At 39.1% G+C, this 27897-nt stretch overlaps 1 protein-coding gene across 1 annotated transcript; it reads right to left on the bottom strand.

Moving 5' to 3' along the window:
• PCOLCE2 (procollagen C-endopeptidase enhancer 2) lies at window positions 1-27726 on the bottom strand (the record flags this gene model as incomplete). The annotated part of the gene is made up of 9 exons (XM_082487309.1): window positions 1-561; window positions 2214-2381; window positions 4430-4513; window positions 8182-8336; window positions 13159-13295; window positions 16410-16534; window positions 18218-18473; window positions 26396-26504; window positions 27638-27726. 9 exons carry the CDS (start codon window positions 27724-27726, stop codon window positions 431-433), a joined length of 1254 nt encoding a protein of 417 aa, XP_082343435.1. The 3' UTR covers window positions 1-430.
• Window positions 27727-27897: the final 171 nt, after the last annotated feature.

Here is a 27897-nt window from a genome sequence, read left to right as displayed (position 1 = left end):
TTTAATCTTAAAATACTTTATTAAGCACAGGTAATAACGCAGAAATCCATGTAATAAAACAACTTTAGAGAAAAAGCTACGTTAAAATGAGTTACTATAAATATTGCACTTAGAATTCTTATTTTATATAAACAACTCCTTAAAAATTGGACAATTATAAATTAACGGCTAACAAGTAATTGGAATTTGGTATGTTTGAGATCAGATGGCAGTGCTTCAAATCTTCGGCTTTAAGACTTAGGAGGATCTGTTCTCCTCTTGGTAGGTACATGTAATGGATACCGCTTTGTGCCAGGGTGTGCTTAGGTGGGTGGGAGAGAAGAATGTGGTGAGCGTGGTCTTAGTGTTGACGGTCAGTTGTATTTTCATGACATACTAAGTGAAAATTATTTTTCAAGAGATTGATAGAATGCAGCTGCAGATTTTAGTTTTAACATGTTTTGTTTTTCAAGGCATTTAGGATCTTTGAGTTCTTAGTCTTGAAACTCATGACAAAGCTGTTGGGAAAGACTTTGCCTCTACCGTCTTCTTCTACCTGACCCATGATGATGTAGTTTAAACCTACAAAGGAGAGCACATGATTACAAGACAGAAATCCGGAATGTCATTTGGTAAGTGTAGTTCTTTATCTGTGGTCTCTATTCATTTGCACTGTTACCAATGCCTTCTGACATTTTTTCCTGTCCCACCTAAACCCTATACTTCCTTACCCACCTTTGCCATGCTTGTTACACAATAAAGTACAGTTATGTAAAAATCAGAGATATCTAACATCTACTACCTAATTAAATATATAGGAGATATTAATTAAATGTAGACTGTCAAATGAGTCTGAAAGACATTAGAAATGTAGTATGAACACTGGATAATTTGGCTACTAACACCCGAAGTGTCTCATTCTTTTGGGATATTTTCTCATTTGCTCAGCTTATGCGATAATGCACTTAAGGGATAATGCACTTAAGTCTTTTCATTCCCTTTTCCTCCCCCAAAGACATAAACATTTTTGATATCTATAGAGAGGCAGTCAGGCAAGCAAGGTTGGCTTAATGTATGATAATACCTGGCTTTGGAGAAGTTGGATGGATTTGCATGTTTTTATGGCTTAGAAGGGTTAGGGGTTTGCCAGGCCTTAGCCTGGAAGGTGTGGGGTGGTGTTATAGGGGTATAAGCAAAAAAGTTTAGTTATTCAGTAATGGCTATTCCATAATTCATGGCGATTTAGGAAGAGAAACAGAAGTGTGTGGTTTGGAGGCAGCAGGATTGTCTGCTTAAAAGGAAACAATTTGTTCTACCAGCGATATTAGTATGTCTCCTGGACAGGTGTCTAGTTTCCAGAAAACTAAAGGTAAAAGCAAAAATCTCATTCATAACAAGGACTTTTCTTTTTGGTACTGCCCACTTTGAATGAATATGCTTAAATTCCAGGAGTATCCACAATGTTATCAGGGTTTTTTTGATGCTTATTAAATTGACTGTTTCCTGCTATGGTTCCATTTATGTTCTTCTGTTCTACCTGTTTACTCAGAAGCCAGAGCTGAAAACTGTTTTTTTACTTAGTTACTTCGGTGAAACAGAGTCTCAGTATTTCTTATAACACCATATAGGTAGTCCTTGTTAGATTTACCTGGACATTACCTAGCTTGATGTACTCTGTATAGTGCTGTTTAAGATAGCTGTAGAAGTACTGGCTGTTTGCAGGTATAGATTGGGCTTAATATTACTAGTATTTCTACAGTGAAGATGTAAATATACACAGGAGATAAGCAATAGGTAAACGTGGTGATTTTTGTCATTTGCTGTGACCTATTGCTCTTCTGGGTTTAGCATGCTGTTGTTTTTCCCTTCTAAATAACTGTGTATGAAAACTAGCTCCAAAACACATACACGCAAACCCAAAATCTAACTGAGCTTCCTTTGAGAGAATCAAATCAGATTTTACTTTATATTACGTGGGGTTAAAAAAAAAAAAAAGAGAAGTTTTTCAAACTCCTTTGCTCTAAGTGAGTCTAATCCTTTACACATAAAACTGAAAAATGCAATATAAACTTGGATAACTAGTTATTTTTATCTTAAATTGATTATAATATTAGTTGCTGATTATAGAAACAATTACTGTAATTTTACTGATTTTTCTGGTCATATTTCAAATAGCAGTTTTCAAAGCTGTTGTCTTTTATAAACACAGCAAGCAGTTATTTTTGTGTACTTACCTCTTCTGATGAGAGGACACTGCTTACATACAACAAGAATCTTGGCACTCATACTCTTGCCAGCTTGTTGAATTGCTAAATTTCCCTCCTTATATACATTAATGATTGATATTGTTGCATGCAGACTGCCAGCCCGCGTTATTGCTGTGATTACAGTTCCAGTTATTACTAGAAGAAAAGACATTTGATACATTTCATACATTTCTATTATTTTTTTAGACATAAATTTTGAGGCATCATAAAAACTAAGTATATTCATCCATAATAAGGAAAAAACCAATACTGGAAACAGTTACTAAAAATGTGGGTATCACCTGTAATAGATAAGTCACTACTGACAAATTTTGGTGGCACCAAATATAAAACTGTTCCTAGAATGCATTGGTCCCTTGCAGGCCCAGTTTTAGGTTTTGATAACTGCAATTAAATGGTACAATTTGATACTACTTTTTTAATGACTAATTTTAAAACAGTGGAGAAGTTGAATTGAAAACGTTCTGGCCAAAAGCTGAATTCCCAGTGCTGTGACACTCTCAAATGAGTGGCAGGGAACAGTTAATGCCCTAGGAGCTAGATTTTCATCTATCTGAGGCCTGATACTGAGTCAAATTTGTGATTTCAGCTAAATTTAGACTACAGATTAGACTACTGTGTCTCCCAATGACTTCTCAGTATGAAAATACAGATACTGGTTGTTTTTTTCTTTTTTCCTAGGATGACCAGATTAACTTGTAGGCCATCTTCATTTATCAAAAGGGAATGGTGAATGGTATTAGCAACTTTTTTTCTCAGATCACCTTTTGTAAATAAGCTATTCTATCCTAGGATCACTTAGATCTTTGGTTGTTAAGTATGACCAGCCGGATTTATTTTACAAATCTGCATAATCCACATTTTAGGTTAGGCATTTGTAAATTTGCACATTATCAAGAGCTTTTAATTAAATGGGAATGTTCAAGTTCAAGCAGAAGAAAACTGTGGATGTTAAAATGATGGTTATTGCAGTTCTATTTCTAGAAGCAATAAAAATGAAATGCATGATGAAAGAGAAATAGCTCGTATCTTCTAAATTCATAAAGTCAGCAAATAAACTTGGAATAAATCATATTCTACAAAGAGCACACTTTCTGTTCTTACCTTAGGATACACTTGCATTCACAGTAGCATATAACATATTTTTACTCTTACTCCTGCCATGGAAACAACTGAAAAATGTCAAGAATTTGACAAAAGGTGAAAGTGGATGTGATTTATTATCCTGATGCCAGAGGAAAAAGAACAAGTTTTATATAGTGTCATTTACCATCACCACAAGAGCTGAGGTGTGGTCAGTAAGAGGAGACCATTTTATTTTATTTTTTTTCCACCTGCTTCTTTTGGTCATAGGCTAGTCTATACTGGTTGCAAATTAAAACAGGCTGGTGGTCAAGAGCGGTAAGGGGCCGTGCTGCAGTGATTCCACTCTGCTTCAGGGTACAGCCACAGCCCTCAGCTCTTTTTCTACCGAAATGATGCAGAGCTGCCCCCACTTTCCTCAAACAGCAGATTTCCTCTAATCTCATGGGATTAGCTATAAAGTTAGAGAGAGTTAGATTAAAACAAACAAACAAAGGGGGGGGGGGGGGGGGAAGGAAGTTGTCCCATCAAATTTTTAGGCGTGTTTTAGAGGGGATTAAAAAAGCTACCAGTATTATTATGGGAAAATACTCCAAGACATAACTGAATAAATCAGCAGTGACAATGCCATCCAAATATACAGCAGACACCATTTTTCCTGAATGATTTGTGTCTGTGTACGGAAAGCAGTGCTTGTAAGCTTCCATGCCTTCTAATTGCTTTTAAAAATATTTTGGAAGTCTATAAACTGAATTGTGGGATAGTCAGTAGGTGCAGCATAAAACTGTGTGTATTGGCTGGTTAGAGAAACGAGGTGACAATACAGGAACTCGATCAGTACTGTCCTGTAGGAGGTTGTTTTCCATTGTCATTTGCTTTTCAGATTGAGAAAGTATGTTTGTTTCAGACATGTGTGCAGTGCCTATTTCAGAATATCTCCAAGAATGTTTTGAGTAAAACATGGATAGTAATGTCAGATACTCACATAAGATGGTATAGAAATATGGCCTGTACATTAATGATAACTCAGAACTACATCTAGTGCCAAAAAACACAGTGCCAAGTGAATAATTAAAAAGAAACAAACTTTGCTTCCTTACCAAAGTTGCTTGAACAATAATTGCTTTCAAGAGTCCCGCTCCTTTTACACTTTTGCTGGCACAGGGCAACTGTTGGTTTCACAACTTTTTGAAGAGAAAAAAGTAAATTGAAATTGAAATAAGGTATTTGATACAAATGCAAAGCAGTATGTTTTTTTAAAAAAAAAAGAAAGATTAATAACCCTGATGTAAACATTAACGAGATCTGGTATTGCAAGGGATGAACACCACAATAACACTATTCCTTTTCTCTGTCATCACCTCCAATCATCATCTTTTCACGTGTGTCTCAGCTGCGTATCTGTTCTAATGACCTCATAGAATGGGATGTTACAGAAAATTTACATTTGGTTGTAGCATGATCTTACATATTTAACTTGTTTCGTGTTGTTGCCTGTTGCCATACAGCCCTAGTATTACACTTAAAGTATCATAACATTATGTTACAGTAACCCTGCAGAGGGAGGGGGTCGCCCTTTATCTGAAATTACTGTACTGTGGTGGTGGAGATCAGAGTTCAAATTCCTGACTTTTTTTTTTCTAACTTTTTCACATAGCTTCATGACATGTAGCACTGTATAATTTTTACTGATGACATTTTGAAACACAGCATATTATCTATTTAATATTAGGGGTTGACATTGCCTTTCTGAAAGTGAATGCTTTGTTTATAAACATGGGAATACACTTTGGGGTTTTTTCCTCCATGGGTGGATGTTAATAGTCTCTGTACTCAGCTAAAAGCCTTTCTATATAACGTGTTGGGATGCAGTATTTTTAAGGCTTTTACATCCTTTTCAAATTTGTTTGGAATTGGTCAATGACATCATATTTATTGGACAAATGGAGCTGAAACCGACAGATTAAAAAAACCTAAACCCCTACATAACTCTACTTTCCAGGAAAAACTAAGTAAGTTATGAAGAACATTTTTGTGGGTTTTTTTCACTGTTTAGAATGGAACATTTTGCAGACATTTTATCCAGCCTATACTTTCTGAAAAATAACTTCTGACTAATTTTCTAATTGGTCAGTAATTTACACTTGTACTTCTCTTTTAATTGAATGAATTGATTATTTTTTTGATGTTGCAAATTTCTGAGGTTCAGCTGAATGGCATTAAAATTACTTTGTCTTCAGTGTTATGCCTCTGACTGTTAGAAGATCTACATACTCATTGTTTTGCCTTTCAAACCCAAAATTTAAAAATTGGACCCCATATTTTTAATTGATTTGGGGTTGTTTGCTAAATGCCTCCAACAAGGAAAAGTGTTCTGAAGAGCAAGTTACTACATCTATGGAAACACATCTAGTCATATTCTACATGATGTAGCCTGAGTCCTATCATCAGATCTACAAAGTCATGGGAGTGAAACTCCCACTGCCATCACTTCTGCCTTGATGTGTCTTAATAGTTCTTTTCTACCTTTGCGTATTTCTAAAAATATTTTTAATTATATGCTGAATTGCTTTTTATAAAGTGACTTCTCTGTAGAATACAATGTAGAAATAATACACTATATTCAGCTTTTAGAACTTTAAACCAAATGATAATTTTTCAAATTATTATTTTAAATTACAGTTAGCACTTGGTGGGGTGCAAAGCCATTAAATTAGTTTTCTTGTCTCACAGTGTCGGTTACTAGGTTAGGCAAGTACCTCCTATCACAATGCTATGTGCAGCACAACAAAACCTAATAATTTAATGTTCCTTGAGTCTTTCAGTTCAGTGTCTGTAGTAGGAAGATAAGAAATGTAGCAGGTAGATGAGTCACAGGTGCATGTAAGTATGGTAGCTGCCAAAAATTTATTGAGTTCCTCTGATTTGTCTAAATGTAAAACTGGAATTATACATTACAAAATATTCTTGTTTGGCCCTCTAAGGGTTTGGGGTTTTTTTTGTGCTAACACTTGAAGTTTCACTTTTGAGTTTAGTAAATCTTGGTTGGTGACTAACTTTGCTATGATTTGTCAGTGGAGGCTGCCTATTGTTTGTACAGACAAGTGAGGTACTTTACCAAAATATGAATTGGAGAAGATGTGAATTAAAAGTTTAGTTGCCTAACGTTTTGCGTGTAGCCGTATTGGCAGACAAATGCATGACTTGATCCAATGAAAAAAGAAAATCAATTCCTTAACCATATGTACTGGATTAATCATAATTAATTTTATTAAGGTATTATATAACATTTATTTATTTCTTCAAGTACTAATATTTTTATGTAAGATGGAGATTGAGGTAATTCTTGAAAGTGCCTACTAAAGCTAAATATTTTATTAATGCCTGCAGTTCTGTGCAACTTTGAACAGGTCTGACTTGCAAGATAATAAGCTAAGTCTATCTGAACTGGACACTTCTGAATGCAAATGATTGATCAGAAATTTAATTAAAGGGTAGAGGGTTGGTGTCCTTTGGTTTGTTTTTATGATCAGAAATGTCTACACCATGCATAATTGACCAGACATTGAAAAGACTTCTTATTTCTATCTGCCTGACGAGGCCTTTTAACACCTTCCCTCTGTTGTCCTTTCTCAGATGACTTTGCATTGGTTTTATTTTCTAACATTGATGTTGTCATAAAAATAGATTTGGAGTTAATTAGTAAAGTACAGCTCTTGCATGTGCACACACAAACAGCTCACAGAGCAAAACTCAATGGCAAAACCCTGACCACAAATCCAGCGTGAGACATTGGACAGCCTGGATTAGTTGAGACCAGATGTTTGCACTAACAACTTCGTTAAGAAGTGCTTTATGGTGAAGAAGAGCTGAATTATTTATTATGAGAGTAGCAGTCACATCAGAATGATTTACAGGTCGTTATGATTTCATTTTTATAATGTTTATTTTCATCTATTTTAAATACCTTTCATTACCAGTATTTGAGCACCACAGCTTCTTGGTTTCCTGCTGACAGGCCATTGCTCTCCTGACTTTTGATGCGTTTTAAGTACAAATCAGGTTGCGTTGCAAAAACATCATAAATAATTTGGTTCTCTGCTATAACTGTATCTTAAATCTTTCTCATTCAGGTTATAGAAATTATATGAATTTATCCCTTCAGTATCTCAGTAATAAGGTAGTTCTGGCAATATCTTCAGAGAAGTCCTCCTCGGATCTTTCATATATGCTGTCTAGTCTTAAATATAAAAGGAAACTTATTTTTAGTGTGACACATTTCTTTAAGTTCCAATCCCTGAATTTTTTTAAATAAAAATAATTCTAGGAGAGTGTCATGTTGTCAGGATGTTAACAGAATCTGATGAGGGCTTAGGTGGCTTCCGTACCAATTTTGCTTGATCTTAATAACTATATGAAGAAAAATATAGCCAGATTTTTACATATTAACTTGTATAGGAGAAAAGTCCTTTAAATAAAAGTATTTCCTGAAATAATTAGAACTTCTTATGCAAAAGAATTTTGCTTATCCATTCATCTATGGAATTTGCTAGTTAACTGTCAAAAATTGAGAAGAGAGGAAGATTCTGTCAGCTGGAGAGAGTTACTGTTACACTAAACTCTTGCCTGGATAGATTTGCTTTTAGTGATGTTAAGTAGATTCTCCCTTGGGTATATTAAGATACTCCCTTGAGCATATTAATTTTAATTAATTCCCTGAACATTTGAAATACTAACAAACCATAAAACTGTAGCTTTTTATGTAGTTTCTATTACATTTTTCCGTAACCCTCTCTTTGTCCTGAAATAACGTATTTTTCTAAGAAAGAAAATTAAAGGCAGCAAAACTTACTTGAGGTAGCAGGGACTGTTGTGGTAGTAGGTGGAACTGTAGTTGTGGGTAACTTTTTTGGTCTAAATTTATAATGGCCGATAAAACCATCGGCTGTTAAGCTTAAATCGGACAAAAATTGAATGAGCAACTCATTTCTCTCAGACAGAATAGGCCTGAAATAGAAAAAAAATTAAATATTTTCATTGTTTTGAATGTCAAAGACAAAAAGCATTAATAACATTCTTCTTACAAAAACAAAAAGAGAGAGCACTTCACTGTAATTATTGGTCTGAATGTAGTATCTGCCCCCAGACTAACAGTGCAATATATGTTTCTTAGCTGGCATGTCAGGCACTGGTGTTAAGAAAATCATTCTGATGAGTCGTCTAAAACTCTGATTCCTGAAGGTTATGTCAATGTGAGTATCTTTAAATTCTTCTGTGTGATTTCTTTGCAGACTTTACTTCCATGGAATGGAAGGGGCTAGATTAACACAGTGGGAAAATACATTAAAGAAATGCTCAGTATGTAGCAGAGGTAAGTAAATGTGGGTTTTTTTTAAATTTGTTTTTGTTTAATGAAAAACATATTATGCATTAGGAATGCCTTAATTCAGTGTTGGATTCTGTAATTCTTCAACAAAACCACTAAAAATAAAATGTTTTGAGTTGTTATATCTGTGGGCTCAGTTCTTGTCAGTGATTGGATATTCATTACCAGGGTCTTGACGAGCTAATGGAGTTATTTTCTTAGGATTTGAAATTCCATGATCAAGCACTGCTCAGTGTAGTAGTCTTCAGGTCTTAAACTGCATAGTACCTACTGTGACACCAACTGCCTCTGGATGGGGATGTAGTGCGATGAGACTCCGTTCAAGGCTACTGTCAGAGAAAATCATGCGGAATGCAAGTCTAGCCAAAGCAGCACTTCTCTCATTCTTTTGAGCTTTCCACAGACTTTGTCTCAATATCCATTAATAATTATTAACAAAAATTTTTCAAGCAAAATGACAGTTTTTGGAAAGAGGAAGAAAAAGAAATATAGGGGCAAAAGAATCCTGGTGAGGAGAGAGGAAAATAGAAAGCGGTTTTAAGTTGTAGTTTTACTAAAATGACTGTGGTGGTTCTTGCCAGGAAGTCTGGCAGAGTTCCTGAGCGGGAGTTCTTCGAAACACTTAACCAGGCCTTTGAAGTGAAAACTTGTGATCATCTCCCAGTTTTTTGGCAGGTGTTTCAGAAATCAGTTTACTCTGATGGCCGAGTCTGACATAACCAAAAGTAAGTGCCTGTTTGTCTGGAATTCTGTAGATACACAGATGCCGTGGCAGTTGCAGAGGTGAGGCTTTGCGTGCTGCAGCACTGACACAGGCGGTGCCTGTAGGAGAGTGCTTGATTATCAGCTGCCCAAAAGCTTTGTTCTGCTGCCTGAACACCAGGGCTACAACAGCAAATCTGAAAAATCTGACCTAGTCTGTGTGTCCTGCCTTTTTAAAAAAGGCTTTATGTCTGAGAGGAAGGTTTGGGGTTTTTTTTTATGTAATTGCTTCTCCTAATAAATTGTGACTATTATGTATACCATTTATTTACGTATCATAGTAGTTGTATTTAGGAATCAGGTATGTGGTTACACTGTACACCTGCTGGTCTGCAGTTGGATCTCTGCAACCACCAAATGAGTTCAAGGCATCCACTTTACTCATACATCTGACATATACTGCTTCTGTTACAGAATGCCATGTTACATTATTTGTATCTGCTGGTTAATGAGTTCCACCTTGCATAATTAGTGTCACACACAAAACTAATACTCTTTATAGAAGGCTGGCTTCACACTTCAGCTTACACACCATGATTTCTGGTGGGTTTTTTTTTTTTTTTTTACATCATTGGTCTCGTCCTTACTATTTTTCTGAACCCAGCAGATAAATTTTGATGAGAATTCTACAAAGTTAGTAGAAAATCCCCAAGAGCCATATTTTCTCCCTTTCACTGGATATATAAGCTGCCTATATACAACTCTGCAAGGGAAAGTGACTGTGTTCAAGCTCTATATTGGCTCTCTGGTTAGGAAGCAATGCTGTCTTAAAATTGGCCTTCAGGACACTTCTAACATTCTGTAACAGGAAATCGCATCTCTAAGCTATGTGGCCTGGGTCTGAGCCCGTCTTCTGCCCTTACTTGCCTGTTGCACAAAGTCCATACTAAAATGTTTGTATTTTGAAGCCCACTAGGGTTTGGCAGACCAATTTACAGCTTTGACATGCTGTGGGGGTAGATGCCGAGCCACAGATGAGAGGCAGTTTAGGAAGCTACTCCTGGTTGCCCCTCTGGGACTAACTGGCACCTTTTCCTTTTGCACTGCCCTGTCCACCAAGACCAGATCCTGACAGTGCAAAACGTACTTGCACAGCCAGGCTAGTTATTAGCTAGAAAAAGGCGGCTAAGTCCCAGGGACTGGAGGTCGCCAGCCTTGTCTGTAAGGGGTGCTGTTCTCCGCTGCTTTCTGAGAACCAAGGGAAGGACAAGATCTTGTGGAGTTCAGTTCTTACCTCAGTTGGAAAAGGTCTGAAATGTCACAACTTACATATAGAGCGACTCAAACTAGACACTAATGATTAAGCTTCTGTGTTCAACCGTGTTCAACTAGGAAGCGAGTCCATTTGTTCCAGCCCTTTGGATCCAACTTGCGCACAACAAAACACTCATGGTAGGAACTGAAGGTATTTGTAAGGAACATCCCTAGTCAAGTGTTTCTAATAGGAGATTTTGTTAGTTATGGGTTTTTTTTACAGTAGCTTCAAGGTAAATACCTTACTGTTCTGCAGTAACAGTTGAGTTGTAAGGGATGGATCTGCAAAGTCACAGGGAGGTTCTCATGCTATACTCATCAGTGGAATACCTGTCTACCTGGTGATAAAGTATTAAGTAATGTAATTAACTTCTGTCATCTGCTGGTCACTTTTTTTATTCTCTCTAAAGATAGAGGAGTGTTTGCCGTATAATTCCTTTTGGAAGTTGTTTTTACTTCAGAAGATGATGATTTTTTTATCTAATACATACAGATCCTTACAACATTCAGGCCAAAGAAACATATGACCCATTTGGAGACCCATTCAGACCATCTGCAGTGACTCCAAGTGCCACAGCACTGCAAGGCAGCAATTCCTCTTAGTTTCCGGGTAAAACTCTAAGCTATAAACTATGAAGTCACTTTGCTGTGAATACATATGTGAAGCAAAAATGGAAGAATACTGAATGGCATTTGGCAAAGAGGTGGAAGTGAATGTCCAAGACTTCTAATCCACCTCCGTGCTTTGAGGACTCAATACTATCTCTGCCTTGCAGAATCTCCCTCCATCTCACAGTCTTTGGGTTGGAGGCAATATGGAAAGATAGTTTACTTTTGCTAGTGAAGTTTTTCCTGAAAACAGATCATGTATGTAACTACAGCTAGAATTTAGCCTCTTGCATCATTTTAGTGGCCTAAACTACCTAGCACTTAAAGAAGAATCTTACCCATAAGACTCTATGTTGTCAGTATCTTTTTATAGAGCAGCTTTTTTAACTTTACTACAAGAAGGGGGCCTGAAAAGAAATTAATGTAAGCCTGAAATGTCTTTACATAGTAAGCTTCAAATCGGGGAAAAAAAGAACAAAACACAACAAACCAGAAATAAAGGAAAAAAAAAAGTGTAACTCCAGGCATAAAGACTAAGGTGGCTGAAGGAAACTGAAGTTAATACATTTCAGGTGCAGCCTTACCCTTAATTAAATTCTTGCCAAATTTCTAATAAATTTCCATAGGTCTAAGCTTACTCTATTTCTAGTACTGTCATGCTATTGCATAGCTGCTGCATGGAGAAGAAAAATCTTTAAAAAGACTCTTTAAAAAGAGTCCTACAGAGTGTCTACCTCCCTCTCGTCTCCTGAGGGTATACTACATAACCTTTAAAAATGCAACCAGACAAAAAACACAAAAAAACCTTCAGAGTAAATCTCAGTCTAGCAAGCTATGCTTAGAAAGACTCAGGCATCCACCTCCTCCCCCCTACACCACAATTAGTTGCTCTTGGGAATCAAACTAGCTGTAGCTGCCACTTCTGAGATGTAAGTCTAGTCACGCACCTCCACAGATTTATTTATTTTTAATAGTCTGCATTTCTTGCATCTGCTTCATCTTCTAAAGCTACTCAGCTTTAAGAAGCTTGATGGAAGAGGAACAATGGGAAAGGAGAGCTAAAAATTACTAGCCTCACCCAAAAATCAATACAATTTTTAGGGAATAATTATGATCTATTTTTGCGAGACCTGATTATATAGTTACAGTGCCATTGGCTGCGCTGGGGGTGGTTTTTGGAGGTGCAGGAGGTTTAGGATGGGTTATTTTGGGGTGGGGGGGGTTTGAGGGAATTTGGGGGCAACAGTTTGATAGCAAAGCTTGTGAAAAGCTGCTGTGCTCCCCAGCATGCACCGGAAAGCAGTCTGTGCCACAAGAGAACGTGCCGTGGCACAGAGGGAAGCAACGGTAAGTGGCGATGCAGGGAGCAGCCAGGGAACCAGCAGAAGGGAAGTGGCTAAGGGGAAATGAGTCAGATCAAGTGAGTAATGAGCCAAAGGGCTAGAGAGTTCAGCGGGATCCTTGTACTTCAGTATCTATAATCAAAACATACATGCTAAGTGATGTAAGTGCTCAGCTGCCATTAATATTAGTATTACATCAATAGCACTGGTATTGGTGTTATTGGACAGTGCAGAATGAGGCTTGAGGGACAGGACCGAACACAGGTTGGAGCCAGGGCTAGTTACAGAGGGAGAGAGAAAAGGGAAAACCTAGGGAGAGACAAGATACTAAGCAACTCCTGGAAGTTTAATTGGAGGTAGATAATGTCATATTTAATTTAAAAAAGAATAAAAATCTTTCAGAAGCTTAATACAGAACTGTTAGCAAAATGACGTGCAGTGATAGTGCAGTTCATAATTCAAGAAAGTTACTTACGCTGGTGGACTGTCTCCGCAGTACTTCCCAATTCTTTTAGCATCATTGATTTCCCCACCATTAAACACTGCGACATAGTCATATCTGCAGTAGTTGTCTCTCTCCACATCAAACTTCTCAAACTTCAACTCTATTAGCTGCAGGGAAAGTGTGAATAACTCATTAAGGCATTAATATGCAGAATTTATTAGTGCTTCTTATAGGAAGTGATCTCGTCATATGAAGTACTAATTGATTTTTCTTTCCATAAAGGAAAAGTCCTTAATCCACTTAATTGTGGATTATTTTATTATTGTGGATTATTATTTTATTTATTGTGGATTATTATTTTAATCCATGTGACTTATCTCCAACATATAACTCTAATATTCTATAAAACATTTTTTATCAAATATATGCAAGTAACTTCTGATAAAGTTATTTTTATGAGTGAGTGAAAACAGGATAGTAGGTGTTAGGTGCTATGCTGCTTTTAAAATAACTCTAACAACCAAACAAACCAACCTCAGAAAAGGGGCTTTTAGTGTCATTGCATCATTCAAGATACGCTAAAGAAAAAGCAAGGGCAAAGTTGGTAATAGCCATTCCACTAACTTCATTAAGAGTTCATTAAGGGTTTGAATCACTGTGGTTGCCAATGCTGTTTACTTGATGCAGTAAATAGTAAGACTAAACCCAAGAGAAGGTAAGTAATTAAAGGCATTGTGTTTCCATACATGTTAGGGCTTTACAAGTCATAAGTGAGAACTAGTATACATCTGGTATTTCCAGTACTGATGCTGTTATCTTCAATATGACTTGTATTTATGGACTTTTCTACTTAAGAAAGAAAAACAACGGACAAAAAAAAAAACAGAAATGGAATTTATGACTCTGAAACAAAGTCCTGCAGTATGGTTCTGTCAGTTGTGTGCAGCAAGGAAGGAAAACACAACATAACTGCACGACTGAAACAGAGGTAAGATATGCATCTAGGCTGCTTCTTTATATGAAGTGCAACACTATTTAAATCACCTTCCCATAAATAGCACAAATGAGGCTTGAATGGCAACACTGAATTGTGTTGATTGTAGATATGCAGGATTTCTCTTTAAAGGGCTGTCTCAAACAAAGGTGATATTAAATCTTTTAAGACTGTACAAAGAAAAAGGAGTCATTTGTACATCGCATACACTTTATTTGATTTACTGCCATAGTGAAAATGATCTTGTTCTACATTCATAGTAATGATAGCCTGTTACCACCTGATGTCTTAGTTTTGCCTGGATATGCTTTTGCGCTATTCAGACATGTAAGGCATCATTTTGTTTCCCATAAAGTATGAGTAACCTAGGGGGACTTGGTTTCAGAGATGAGTAACAGGCTTGTTTCAAAAACCTTGCTGTCATGATGAAAAAATGCACTTTAAATGGAAGTACCCATCTGAATAATACCCTTGTGATCAAAAAAAGATGTTCTAGAAAGAATTAATGCAATGGGGAGCAGAAATGCTAAATTTTTCCATGTGCAGGCAAAACAGCAGGCCATAATGTCTACTTTACTACTGTTCATAAGTGCACTTTGCACTAATAAAGAAGTATTTAATGACAAAATAGAAGCTCTTTGCCATCATGAGAAGCTCCTCCATCTTCTGAAACAAATGAATTAATTATTGGTTTGTATCAGAAGCAAGAGTACCTTGTTTTATTGCTCACATGCTTGTGAAAGGGAAGTACAGACAACAGCACCTAAACTTTGGCAAATAGAAGTGTGAGCAGCTTTTCATGTGCACTTGGGGAGAAAAGCTTATTCGCTACTTCCTCAAAAATTACTTTTGTCACTGTCGAAATCCTGTCTCATTTGCCTGCAAACAACCACTATTGCAGTACATGAAAAATATATATTCAGAAACTTGTAGATTTATGGAACAGGATCTTCAAAAAGCACAGGATATAATACCATTATTTTTATGCTTATATAGCCTTTCTTAAATCTTCTCTACAAGCTTAGGAAAAGTTTTTAGGCTTATCTAGAGATATTTGGAAAGAACCAAAGTAATCTGCAGTTAAAGATAAGGTTTTAAAAATCACTGCCTATCTATAGAATTGTTAAATGACCTGTATCTAGAAAGCAAGGAATGTGGATTAAAGAGGAGTACAGGAAAGACTAAGCTGACATACTGTTTCAGTTCAAGGGAGAAAATATCTTGGTAAATGGAAAAGTATGAAAGATCTGAGGAATATATTTATCTGGGGCAGCTTTTTTATTTGGAGGATTATGGTCATGAGCCGAAGATTAAGAGGAAAGTCGTCTTTACATGTAGAGGAATTAAAAAAGCTGGACGTGGTTAAGAAAAGCAACCTACCAAACATGCTTGGCGAGCAAAACACTCAATCATTGTAGACTTCCTGCCAAGGTACGGAGCAGATGGCTCAGCCACCACCACAAAATGTGAAACTAGGATTAAGATTAGTCCTGCAGTGTAGGGAACACACTTGTGTCTGCCATGTGTGGCAAACGGGCAAATGAGCCCTCTCGGTATCCCATCACATCTCTTCAGGTCTTAATGAAGTGGTAAACATATGCTTTGCTGGCATCTGGCTACTCAAGCAAGCATTTTTATGAGGTGGAGCCTTCAAAATATGAAATAAAACAAACTTTATGAAATGTACATTGAAAATCCCTGTGCAGGACACATCTGAATATAATCCCTGTACTGTAAGCAGAATAAAATAATTTCTGCTTTTAATAAATTCAATCAGCTCTGCCAGGGTACCTCAGTAATAAACTGCAGCAACGCCAAAAATGCTACAAATGTTGTTAGACTTAAACCTCACATTAGTCGTCATCATCATGTTTGGTCCTCAGATGATCACCTGCCCTAACTTAATTTGCATGATGTTTTGTTAATTAACAAAATCATCTTCAAAAAAATCTGTTTTAAAAGCCTCACCAGCCACAGATGCTTTATAAAGTTTAATTTAGGGAATGTACCAGTGCACAGAAGAGGACACACCACGTTGAGAAAGCCCCGGAGTTACTGAAGTGAGCCAGGTCACACCCCAGAGGATGGCGGGTGTCGCTGGAGCGGAGCTGTGCCTGCACTCCTTGCTTTACACTGCTTTACCCAACTTTACATTTCAGCCAGACAGCGTTTTTGCTGTCTGAGTGCAAGGCAGGCAGCGTGTTGTGCGAGCAGGCCGCCGCTGAGGTGTTAGTGCTTGCGGTAATGGAAGCCGGGCCGCGCCGGCAGGGCGATGGCAGCGCCTTACCTGGTTCTTCGGGGCGACGATGTGCCAGGAGCAGGTGACTCCCGCTGGATAGTCTCGCTCCGGCCAGTTGGGCGTTTGGAAGGACCCCGACGGCTTCTCCAGTCGTCCCCCACAGTACTGATCCCCTGCAAGCACAGCGCGCCACGCTGACCAGAGAGCAACAGGGATGTGGGTAACCCAGGTAACGTGCTCGTTTTACTGCAGGGGCCTCGGTGAGGGAGACAAGGCCTCTTCTGAGTGGTTCTGGCCGCCTCTGCCACGGTCCCTCACAGGACATGGCTGAGCCCTTCAGCTCAGCTGGTGGCACCTCTGGGAAAACATATTCCCAGAGAAAACGCCAGACTTAGAGGAAGAGGGGGCGTGGGGTAAAAAAAGAGTGAGAAGCATTCCTGCAAACACCAGGGTCGGAGGAGCCGCAGGTGCTGGAGCAGCATCCCCGCAGCCCATGGGGGAGCTGTGCCGGGGCTGATGGGCATTCCTCAAGGAACTGCGGCCTGAGGAGAGCCCGCAACGGAGAGGGGCTTTTTCCTCCATATCTCCTCCTCCCAGTCCCAAATTACAAATCTACATCAGGTATGTAATCCTTATTTATAATATGATTATCAACCTTCTTTACTAAATTAACTCTATCATGTCACAGATGTTTAATATACCTTTCAAGAAGTTACCAGTACGGGGATACAACTGGAAGGACTCTCAAATTACCCACCACCTGCACTGCATCTGCCCAACAACCTGTCGAGTCTGGAATCGTGCTGATGGCAAAAGCCTTGAAAAAGAGTCACTTAGCAGGGCAGTACCTCCTCCCTGTAACCTCCCAGCTTCTCAGGACCTTCCCAAGCACAGACATTGCCTTTATATTTAACGATACCTAACAATTTTTATTTCATATGTTTTTCTAATTGTTTTTAAACCAGTGTAGAAATTGACAATCCGCACAGCACTCCACCACTGAACAGCTCACTGACAAAAATCACCCTCTCCTTTCCTTTGCAGCCACTTGCTCATCTGGGGTTTGTATTAGAAGAGACAGTGACTGTGGTCCCCATTCACTTCCTCCATACTGGTCATGACTTCAAAGCCCTCTCCTACACTCCCCTTGACCTTCTCTTTCCCAGCATGAAGAGGTCTGTGCTGGGCAGCTAGTCTTTGTGTAGAAGATGTTCCTTAACTGTGTCATACTTGTTGTCTCTGATTGTTTCTGATTTTTTTTTTTTGTGTCCTGTTCTGAGATGGGAACATCAGAATGGCACACGGTATTCAAGATGTAGATGCATTATGGATTTGCAATGGCATAATTTGTTGTTCTTGTTGTTTGGTCTTTATTCCCTTTGCAAAAAATTGTTAAGTTTCTGTTTCTTTTTTGATACCTATTGAGCACTGGATTGATGCGCTACGATTGTTTTCATAAATCATCTATTTTAAACCTAAGATCTCATTCCTCAGTGGTAATAGTCAATTCAGAGCCCCTTGTACTGTACATAAAGTTAGGGTGTTTTCCCCTTGTTTGCAACATTTATCTATATTGAATTTAATCTCCCATTTTATTGACTAGCCATTACCATATTGCTACTAGGTGCAGTTGTTCTGCAACTCTTACAATAGTGAGCCCTCCTCTTTACTACTTTGATTAACTGCAATGACTAAATAGTTATACTTTGATATTTGCTAAGCAAGATAATTAGTGAATACGTTGAACAGCACGCTCCCTAATATCTCTGGCATCACATCCTTTAAAGCATTAATGTGGCTCTCCATAGAGTTGTACAGTTATATTTGTCTTCAGCACATACGTAATTGTTAATTACCTCTTTCATGTGGTTCTGCTGCAGAAAACTTCGCAATGAATCCACTTCCAGCAGTATTAGCATCTGAAGTCATCTGCACCAACATTTTATTGCTGTTGGATACAAGGGCACCTGGTTTCACAGTACCACAGAACCTGCCGATGCGTTGTCCATTGGCATGGCCGTTGTATATATCCACAAAATCATATCGGCACAAGTTGTCACTCTCCAGGTCTAAATATCTAAAAGAAAGAACCACCACTTTTCCTTCTGGGACCTGCAGAGAGAGAGAGGGGGGAGGGAGAGATGTATCCTGAAGTGTGACTGACACCACGCATCTATCTGATCCCAGTATTTGCATGAGTATTTGCGTATCTTTCACTTCTCACCAGGTAAGCTCATTTTGCCAACTATTCTGTGGGCAGAGTGGTTTTAAAAATCATATTGGAGCAATCATAAGAACAAAGCTCTGACCATCTCTGTTGCCATTATCTTCTTCCCGATCCACAGTATCGTCCAGCCAGGCTGTGGTGGATCATATACCATCACCACCCAGTTCAGCTTGGCGCGTTTCTCTGATTTTCTGCTGAAAGTATGCAATCAGCCATGCAGCTCCCTGCCACCAAGTAAGGTGAGGAAGATGAGATTAATATGGTTTAAAAAAAATTTGGAACAATTTTGAGCAAATGAAATAGCCTCTCTTATCTTGCTGATTTGTGTTATAAATTTTCATAGTTTGAAGGATTTCTTCTTTATTTACTAACATATGACTTACATTTATAAATAAAACTGGAAACATTGCGGCTAATGCTGTGCAACCCTAATATTTAGCTATTGGAGTGGGTACGTTTAGCTTGAAGGCTGCAGTGAAAGATTTATATTTGGAAAGAATATGTAAAACTATAAACAGTTCAAAAGAACCATTAGTGGGTGTCCTCAATACAGAAGGGAGTTTTGTTTTCTGAAACATCTGAGGAAATGTAAGACAGGGCAAATCTTACATGTCTGCATCTGTGGACATTGTGAAAGAGGCAAGCGTACTAGGAAGGATATAAATCAAGAGAGCGTAATAGTTTACAAGGAGGAGAACATTTCCTGGGATAGAGTTGCAAGCTTTTAAGAGAATAAGCAGCATACTGAGAAGTGAACACTATTCTAACAAAGCACTCAATGCTATTTAACAGGACAGGAAGAAGGAAAACAGTATTTTAAAGTACAGAGGGACCCTAGACAAGCAGAGTGTAATTATCTGCATTCAATTCATAGCCTGGTAGAGTGGTTACCTATTAAAATAATTGCAGCTGTTCTATTTTACTGAGACACTGCTATTGTTTTCTGTTTTAAATATATAACACATGCTTAATGTATCTGCAGTAACTCCATATTTAAGCCACTTTATGTGAGAGTTCATGAATCTTTTCCTTCCTTAACAGTGACTCATTTTAAAACACCAGTTTGAGATAAACAACTAGACTGTTCCTATATGAAATTGTCAAATTGTGTTTGAATTCTGTGAATTTCAACAGTTAAAAATGCCTTGTCAGATATAGATGGAAGTGACCATTTAACCCACAGAAGATACTAATGCAGGCAGCAGCTCTAAATGCAGTGAAAAAAGTGCTGTAGATGTGTTATGGTTACTCATTCTTGTGGCTGCTTTTATGTCCGGTGCTGATACTGATCCTGCAGCAGGACAGACTTTTGCGTGAGCTGTTTTCAACTGCCTGGGGCCCACGTACACACTGGCTGACAGCCCCACTGCAGTTCCTATTGCTGGTTTCAGAGTATTTTCCTTTAATCCTTGTTGAAACTTCTCTCAAAAATGCATTCAGTTCCCCTGTGCTGACGTACATCACTACTACTACTACTTCTACTACTACTACTACATCAAAACCACAAAACTCATCTAACCTTACCCAGAAATTCCAAAGCACAATGACTATGTTTTAGAAAACTTTAAAGCCAGATGTGAGGTTTAAACTTACACTACAGAAGTGAGCAAGCCCTATAGCTGGTATCAGAATAGAACCCTCATGCATATTTAGTCAGCATAAGGTCAACACAGACACGTGGTCATATTGCAAGATATCCTGCGAAAGCAGTATGACTCCTTGAATCAACGCGCTCATAACTAAATCTCTTATTATTGCATTCGCTTGTCTTCTGGTCTGAGTCACTAAGAAGCATTAAGACATGGTCATTTTAACAGAAGAGGAGCTAAAAGGAATTTGGAATTCCTGTCAGAAGACCTGAATGTTATTTATGGCTATACTAGAAACTCTATGTGACCGGACAAATCAGTTCAAAAATGCTGGCTGTAAGGTTATTCAGATAAAGTCAGATTTAGGCAGTTAAATTTAAGCAGCCTTTTTTCCAGAAGTATGTATGTAAAATAATATATGCTCTTTTGGGGTGGAACACTCATTATTTGTAAGTTTGTGCAACTGTTACAATAGAATCCAAACGAGGTGACCTTTAAAGGTTATCGTTTTTTAAGACAAACTGAGCTGTTATGTCTACAGTGAAGATTGCCCAACATCATCTGCTACAGTGTCTTGCAGCTTTGCTACAATTTACCTGTCCTTAAGACGTTTCCCCTTCCACTGTTTCTGAAAGTTGAGCACAAGTTGCTCTATCAAATTTGATGAAATAGTTTTGTCAGTGCTTATGAGATTTTTCCTACTTTCTCAGCTTGAATTCCTTCGTTGAGTACACCTACTCCCTCCCCAAGTTTGAAGAAGTTGAAATGCGAGAGGTGGCTGGTTCTGGGGTGAGAAAAGATCTTTTTGCTGTCCTTGTAGAAATGCACTCAGATTTAGCCAAGTGGTTACCCCTCAGGGATGCTGATGGGTGCCCACCGACAGCTGTTCCACAAGCACACTGAACCAGCGCTGCTCTGCTCACACCAGTCTGAAGGCACTCAGTCCTACTCCCGGGAATTCCGCTCTCTCGTGGTGCCCCAAGCGGGGCACGGGGAACCGGGACAGGGGACTGACCCGTGCTGGAGAGGGACAGGGTGCTGGCAAAGCAGCCAAACTCCAGACCGCCAGCCAACCATTCACTCCATCTGGGGTTTTCTGTTTCACGGTGTAAGTAATTCTGTGCAGTGTTGTACACTTCCTTCTCCTCTCTCCACCACTGACTATGTTATACTATACTACATTACATTATCTAATTATATTTCATTATAGTTTTTAACCTCTCTAGCGTCTATTGGTTCAGTCTACTTGATCTTAGTCAAGCCTGTTCCCCACAGATGTACTGGGTTTCTAAGTTTGGTTTCATGACAGTTTGTAAGAAAACGTGTTGGAAAAACCCAGCCCCATGGTCATGAATGTTTAACAAGGAGCCTACTCCAGATTTTAGTTGTCAGAATAATCCTTGCTCACATTTAACTGAATTTGGGGAATCACTTGAACAAATGTGTGAACTGGGGCCCTTAATCACAGTCGCTACTTGCTGCCATTACTTTATAAAATAATGTCATTCCTTATTAAAATAATATTTTTCATTATTCAAAAAAATAACAAATTTGTTCCAGCATGTTAAATTAATTAAAAGTTTGTGGTCTGACCAGATGACACTCAAGAGTGCAGAGGATGGTGGTTCCACATTCTGGCAGCAGCCACTCCAGTTTGCAGCTACTCCCAAGGAATCCCACCCAAAACACAGGCGTCTTTGCAAAACAATACTTTTGTTTCATTTCTACCATTTCACTTTTTTAAGTGTTGAAAGCTAATGTGCTAAAATCTGCCAATGTTTATCCTAGGACATTTAAAATATTGCTCCATGAGAAACACAGGGGAGAAAGCAAAGGCCAGCATGACTCAGTATTGTTTACTTTGAGCCACATCCGAGCCTGATGCAGTGAGATGATGGGATACCTCAGAGGAAGAATTGGAAGGAATTGCAGCTCCTAAGAAAAAAAAGGAGAGAAAAAAAAAAAAAGAAAAAAAAAAAAAAAGGGGGGGGGGGGGGGAGGAGGGGGAGTCAAAGGAAGAATATGTGATGCTTCCCCTGCAGGGTGTGCCTTATTTTTCTGTTTTATCCATCCAGTTGGTATCTTCCAGCAACAGAGGCACTTTAGCTTCTGCCTTTCCTTGTCACACTGAGGGTGACTGATCCATGCTTACCCTTTGCTTCCCTTCTTATTTTAACACTATGAACTTCTTTAGGATCAGAAATTATGATGCTAAATCATGTGAAGGATGCCTTACTCTTATTGAAGGCTAAAGAAAAATAGCACTCCCTGAATTTTTAGGGGGAGGTTTTCTAGAGCATAATTCCCTAAAATCATCCATGTAGACTATTAACCTTTTCAAAAGAGCATGATTATTTTATATATACAACCCACCACAAAATAAAGTCCCTAGATTTTTGGGGGGTTATCATTCATTGCAGGTATTTCATATAACATTAATCAAAGTTCACGTACATTTAAAGTAGTTAAGCTATTTTTCTGTTGTTGTTCTGACTGAACACAAAGCCCTCTTCATCAGCTCTGAAAATTCCTTGTTTCCGTGATTGTGTCTCTCTCAGTTTCTGGGGAGGATTCCCAAACTGTCATACTTTCCAAAATTACGAGGTTTAGATTATTTGCTTGAAAAATAATCTTTTGGTGGGGAAAATCCTTAAATGCCAACTTTCCGAGTAAATATTTTGCCTAATTTTTAAACCTATATTGTATATGGGTTTAATATATTTTGGTATATGTTTAATACCAAAATGCTGACTGTATGTTTTGCCATAGCAGTCCTAGGTAGACTTGAAAAACACACCAGCTACCTGAAAGCCAAGCATATTATTTCTCTCTACTGAGAATGAATGTGAAAGTTATTTGGAATCACATCCTGGGAAGAACCACAGTTCCTGCCTGGTCACTTGTTCCCTAGCTCCATCCTCTACACCCACAAAGGAACAATTTTTTTTAAAAAATTCGTATTAGCTTGCTCTCCCTGACAAAGGCACTAGATTCTGTTCAGCTATTTCTTTTCTGGTAATACAACCATGTGTAAAGATCCGTTCTCTACTTGAAGGGCAGTTTCACAATGATATGGGGAAATGAATGCTTAAAACATAGAGAAAATGATTTAAAATATTTCACTCCCACAGGGCAGATTCCCAACTCCCCTGATAAGTAAATTTTTCAAACCTCGCTTATTGTCAGCAAACCTGCTGGAACACAGCTCCTGAACCTATAAAAATATAACCTTACATAACTCTGACAGACTTCAGTATTACTGTTGCACATAAAGTTGTTAGAGTTTTATGGGAACTACACAGTCTGCCAGAAAAACACAAAACAGCGGTCCAGATTCTTGGACTATGTGACACATTTATGTGAGGTGATGGCCAAGAAGGATTACAGGGTATGAAAAGTAAAGGTATAGGACATATTTTAGATAAAGCTATATACATTACTATAGGAAAGGAAATAGCTGTACAAATGACTTCTTAGCTAAGCCAGCTAAAAGGTGCTGGGTAGTTTGCCAAGGTTGTAATATAACCACAAGCATGTGCTGAACACTTCTTAGAGCTCTTAGAATAGAGAAGCTGTTTTCTTTAGCCAGCTGAAAAATTCCCAGTCTCTTGAAATAACAGAACCATAATTGAGTTAGAGAGACTCTTCTAGCTTGAGCAAACCAGTTGGAAAGATTTCAGCTGATACCTGAACGCTACATTGCTTTATCTGTATTACCCATAACATTTTCTAAACCTATTTTCTTCTAAAGAATTGAATTAGCTGTCACTCTGCCTCTCTGTGGATTTCTTCTATAGACGATGAAATCCTGTAGTTGCGAAAACAACAGCTTCGTGCCTTCTGTGACCCAGATGCAAAGGGAATCAATGTCTCTTCCAGTCTTGCAGACTTGTCAGATCCTGCATTAGGCAGAGTGTTTTCAGGAAGGTGTTCACAGCCCTTGGCTAAAACGGACAGGCAAGAAGTCTTAGTCACCTTCTAAGATCAGATGTGAAATGAGGAAACCTAACAGTAACTGCAGCATATTTCTTCATGGCAGTGTAACTGCCTTTCTTGCTTGGGTGCTACTGCAAGCCTCAGCAGTATCTGGTGAAAAGATTTTGTTGTTTAAATTCAGGCTAACCAGACCCTTGAGTGTACCACTTTCCCTCAGTTTGGTAAATCCTCCTCTTTTTAAAGAGGGTGCAGGCTTAGTCTTGCAAGTTTCGTAGTCCTTGCCTTCCCTACATCCTTCCTGCACATCCAAAAGACAGGGCGTTTGACACAGTTGATGGGGGGAAAAAATCAGCTTGGCTTAGTGAGCAATATTGTCTCATAGGGGTTAAATGAGGTGGGGGTTCAAGAAAGCCTGGACTATTCCAGTTGTGCAGCCCTTCTCTGGCTTTGGGCGAGCTACAGAGAATGGGTACGCAGCAGTCAAAAAGCAGAGTAAATGGCAGCACAGCAGAAAAGTGGGAGTCAGGACGATCGTGAAATACCAGCAGCCATTGAGCTCCTGCCATGGTCAATAAAGCCCAAGTGCAGGCACGGCTCTGCTACAGCTTTGTGGTAATGCTTCTCGCAGTGCCCGGGCTCAGCGGGATGGTCGCGTCTTGTTGGCAACAGCCACCTTAAGTCTGCAATGAAACCACTCTGTATGGACTTTTTAAATACAATCAATTGTTCTCTTCTCCCTCTACCCTCGATATATGATGAAGGGCAGAGCCATAGGATGCTTCAGTAAATGCTTCTTCAGTGCTGCCTCCATTTGTAATCTCAATTTGTTAATGGTAAAAACTTTATGCTGTTATAACCAAATTTATTATTTCCCTCCAGATTCAATTTTGAACTTTTGAAGATGTAATACTGAGTTACATTGGTAAACTAACTTTGGAGTTTTTTTCCCTTTTATTTAAGGCATGGGTGTATGACTCCAAATGCAATTTGCATCTGCTCTTCAGATTGTAAGGTGCGCCACACGAATTGCTGTATTCTCAGCCCCTCGACAGCAGGAAACAAGTTTATTTCTGAGGATACGCTCTATTTCACATCATACTCTTCTGGATAAAGTCAGTCACAGATTACAGGTAACCTCTAGCTTGGCCCTAATAACAATAATGCAACGTAAAGGTGCAGAAAGCAACTGTTTCAGCTTCACTGGTATCCTTCAGATAAAATGATTAAAATTACATCACTTATTTGGTACAAGAGTCGTTTTAACTGAACACTGTAAACAGATCAATGTCTCCCTCTTTGCGTCAGCATCTCTATAGTAGCAGGAGACAATTATCCTGTGACATCCTATTCTACTGCCAACACCGAGCCTGTAATGCAGCCTTTGAACTGAAGTTGTCTTTAGCGATCCCGTCAACACACAGACTAATTTACTTTCTTACGCTTTCTTATACTTTTTTTTTTTTTTCTGTAAAGCCCATATTCTGGGCCTGAATGTCACAGGAGTTCTTAGTGAACTGTGCCTAAAATATGGAGAGGAAATTTGGTGGGAAATTTTGGAGGGCTCAATTTGTGCAGATGTGAGGAAAGGTAATCATTCATTCAGATCCCTTTCTCTGAGTCTCTGGATAAGAACACATCCCGCACAGAAGTGTTTAGCCCTAGTTGTTTAATGGCATTTGCTGTCCACAAATACGATGTCGCTGCCCTACAGTCTCATTTCAGCATCGAAATATCAATTGTACCACGTGCTTTTGCACCGTCATTTACAAATTAATGCTTTCCTATTGCTTTGTCAGCTTGCTGTATGACGTGCTCCAGATGTACTGGCTGGCACAACACAGTTATTAGCACGCTACAAGCAAACCTGCCTGAAATTTGTGGTTTTGCTTGAAACTTTTTCTATGTCTTCTTGCCAACGAATTTTGCTTTTCATTATTTACACCTTAAAGCTTTACTTTAATCCATTTGATCTGACTATCTATTGCTTTCTGCCTTTCTGCAGTGACTGAAAGAGTAAATGTTGGCTTTCAAGTGGATTAATTTAAAACAATTAGAGGTGCATCCATGGAAGTCAATGAAAATTTGCTTCTGACATTAGGCAAGGTCAGCTCTGTTTCAGTCACTATTATATTACAGCAACCCTAAAAAGCTCCAGATAGTTGAGCTGCTCTGACTTACTGAGTTCAATGTTGCACATGTTATCCCATATAAAACACCGGCATTAACAACAAATAGCTCTTCATTGTCTTCAGCACTGATTTTGTGATATTAAAAATTCTTACTGTGATTTTCCAAGTACATTTGCTGTTTGGAGGGTAGACTCCAGGAAATCCTTCACTCCCAATAAACCCTGACTCTCCAGATACAACTCCTCCACATGCAAATGTAGGCCTGAGAATAACAGGAAAAACAGTGCTTAATTTTTAAATATATTTCATTTATTCTTTATATAATAGTAAAGAGGCACGGACTGTCTTATACTTCAAAACATAACTTAAATAATTAAAAACATTGCTAACTTTAAACATATGTTTGTTACTTACATAATTTCATTATTGACACAGAATGTGCAATCTGACACACAAACTTAGGTGTAGAGAAAATGAACTACTTGGACCTTAAATCTGGGTTTAGACAGACTGTTATCCTTCCATCCTTTTTTAATTCATAAGATGGAAGGTGTGGTGGTGTGATACATCATTGCAAGACGCTATTGTAATGAAAAAAATTAAGAAGTCATTAGTAATGACTTTTTGTAGTATATATAATAGTAGTTAAAATAGCACAGTAAAAAAAAAAAAACTTTTAATTCCTTTCTATGCTTTGAATTTAGGTATTTTAATCAAGTAAGTCTCTGTGGAAGTTTTCTATACCACAGGAACACAATCCACCACACGCGCAAGTCCTGCTACTCTGGTCTGGTGATGAACCATCTGTCCTGACGTTACCGGTGTGAGGAGGTGGAGGGATGAAATGGTCAGGTGTCCGCTCCCTGCTCCGGCCACCCTGGGCTGCACTGTGGGGGCATGTGGGGAGCCTGGAAAACCCCCACGGAGAACCACAGCCTTACTCACCTGGGTGAGCGAACACCCTGCTGAGCTCTAGGGATTGGGATTATATTATGTTATGTTATATTATGTTATATTGTGTTATGTTATATTATGTTATGTTATGTTATATCATGTTATGTTATATTATATCATTATATCATATTATATCATATCATATCACGTTATATCACATCATGTTATATCATATTTAGTATAGTACAGTATAATGTTGTTATGTTATATTCTGTTACATGTTATGTTACACGGGGCCGCTGCTCTCGCCGCTAGCTGTTTCCGTGGCAGAAGCCCCCGCCCGCGCCCTCCCTCGATGCCGTGAGGGGCTATAAAACCCCCGCGGGCGCTGCCCCCGCACCCCACGGACGCGCGGAGGGCACCGGTCCCGCCGCGGCAAGCAGAGAGGGGCGCTGCACGGGCGCGGAGGGAGGAAGGGAGGAAGGGAGGGAGGCGCGGTACCTGTGCGGCGCGGCCGCGGGGCGCGCCGCCGCCGCCAGCAGCGGCAGCAGCAGCAGCAGCAGCGGCGGCCGCGGGGCGGCGGGCGGCATCTCCGGGCGGCGGCGGCGGCTGGGGCAGGGCTGGGGCCGCGGAGCCTCTCCTGCGGCTGCCGCCTGCTCCTCCCGTGTGCGCCGGGGCCGGGGGAGGAGGCAAGGGCTTCCGCGGCCCTCCGCCCCCGGGGCAGGGCAGTGCCGGGCAGGGCCGCCCTCCCGCCCTCCCTC

Source organism: Vanellus vanellus (assembly GCF_965231255.1).
Source record: "Vanellus vanellus genome assembly, chromosome: 8".
In the NCBI taxonomy this organism is placed as follows: Eukaryota; Metazoa; Chordata; class Aves; order Charadriiformes; family Charadriidae; genus Vanellus; species Vanellus vanellus.
This window is presented reverse-complemented; position numbering and strand designations above follow the sequence as displayed.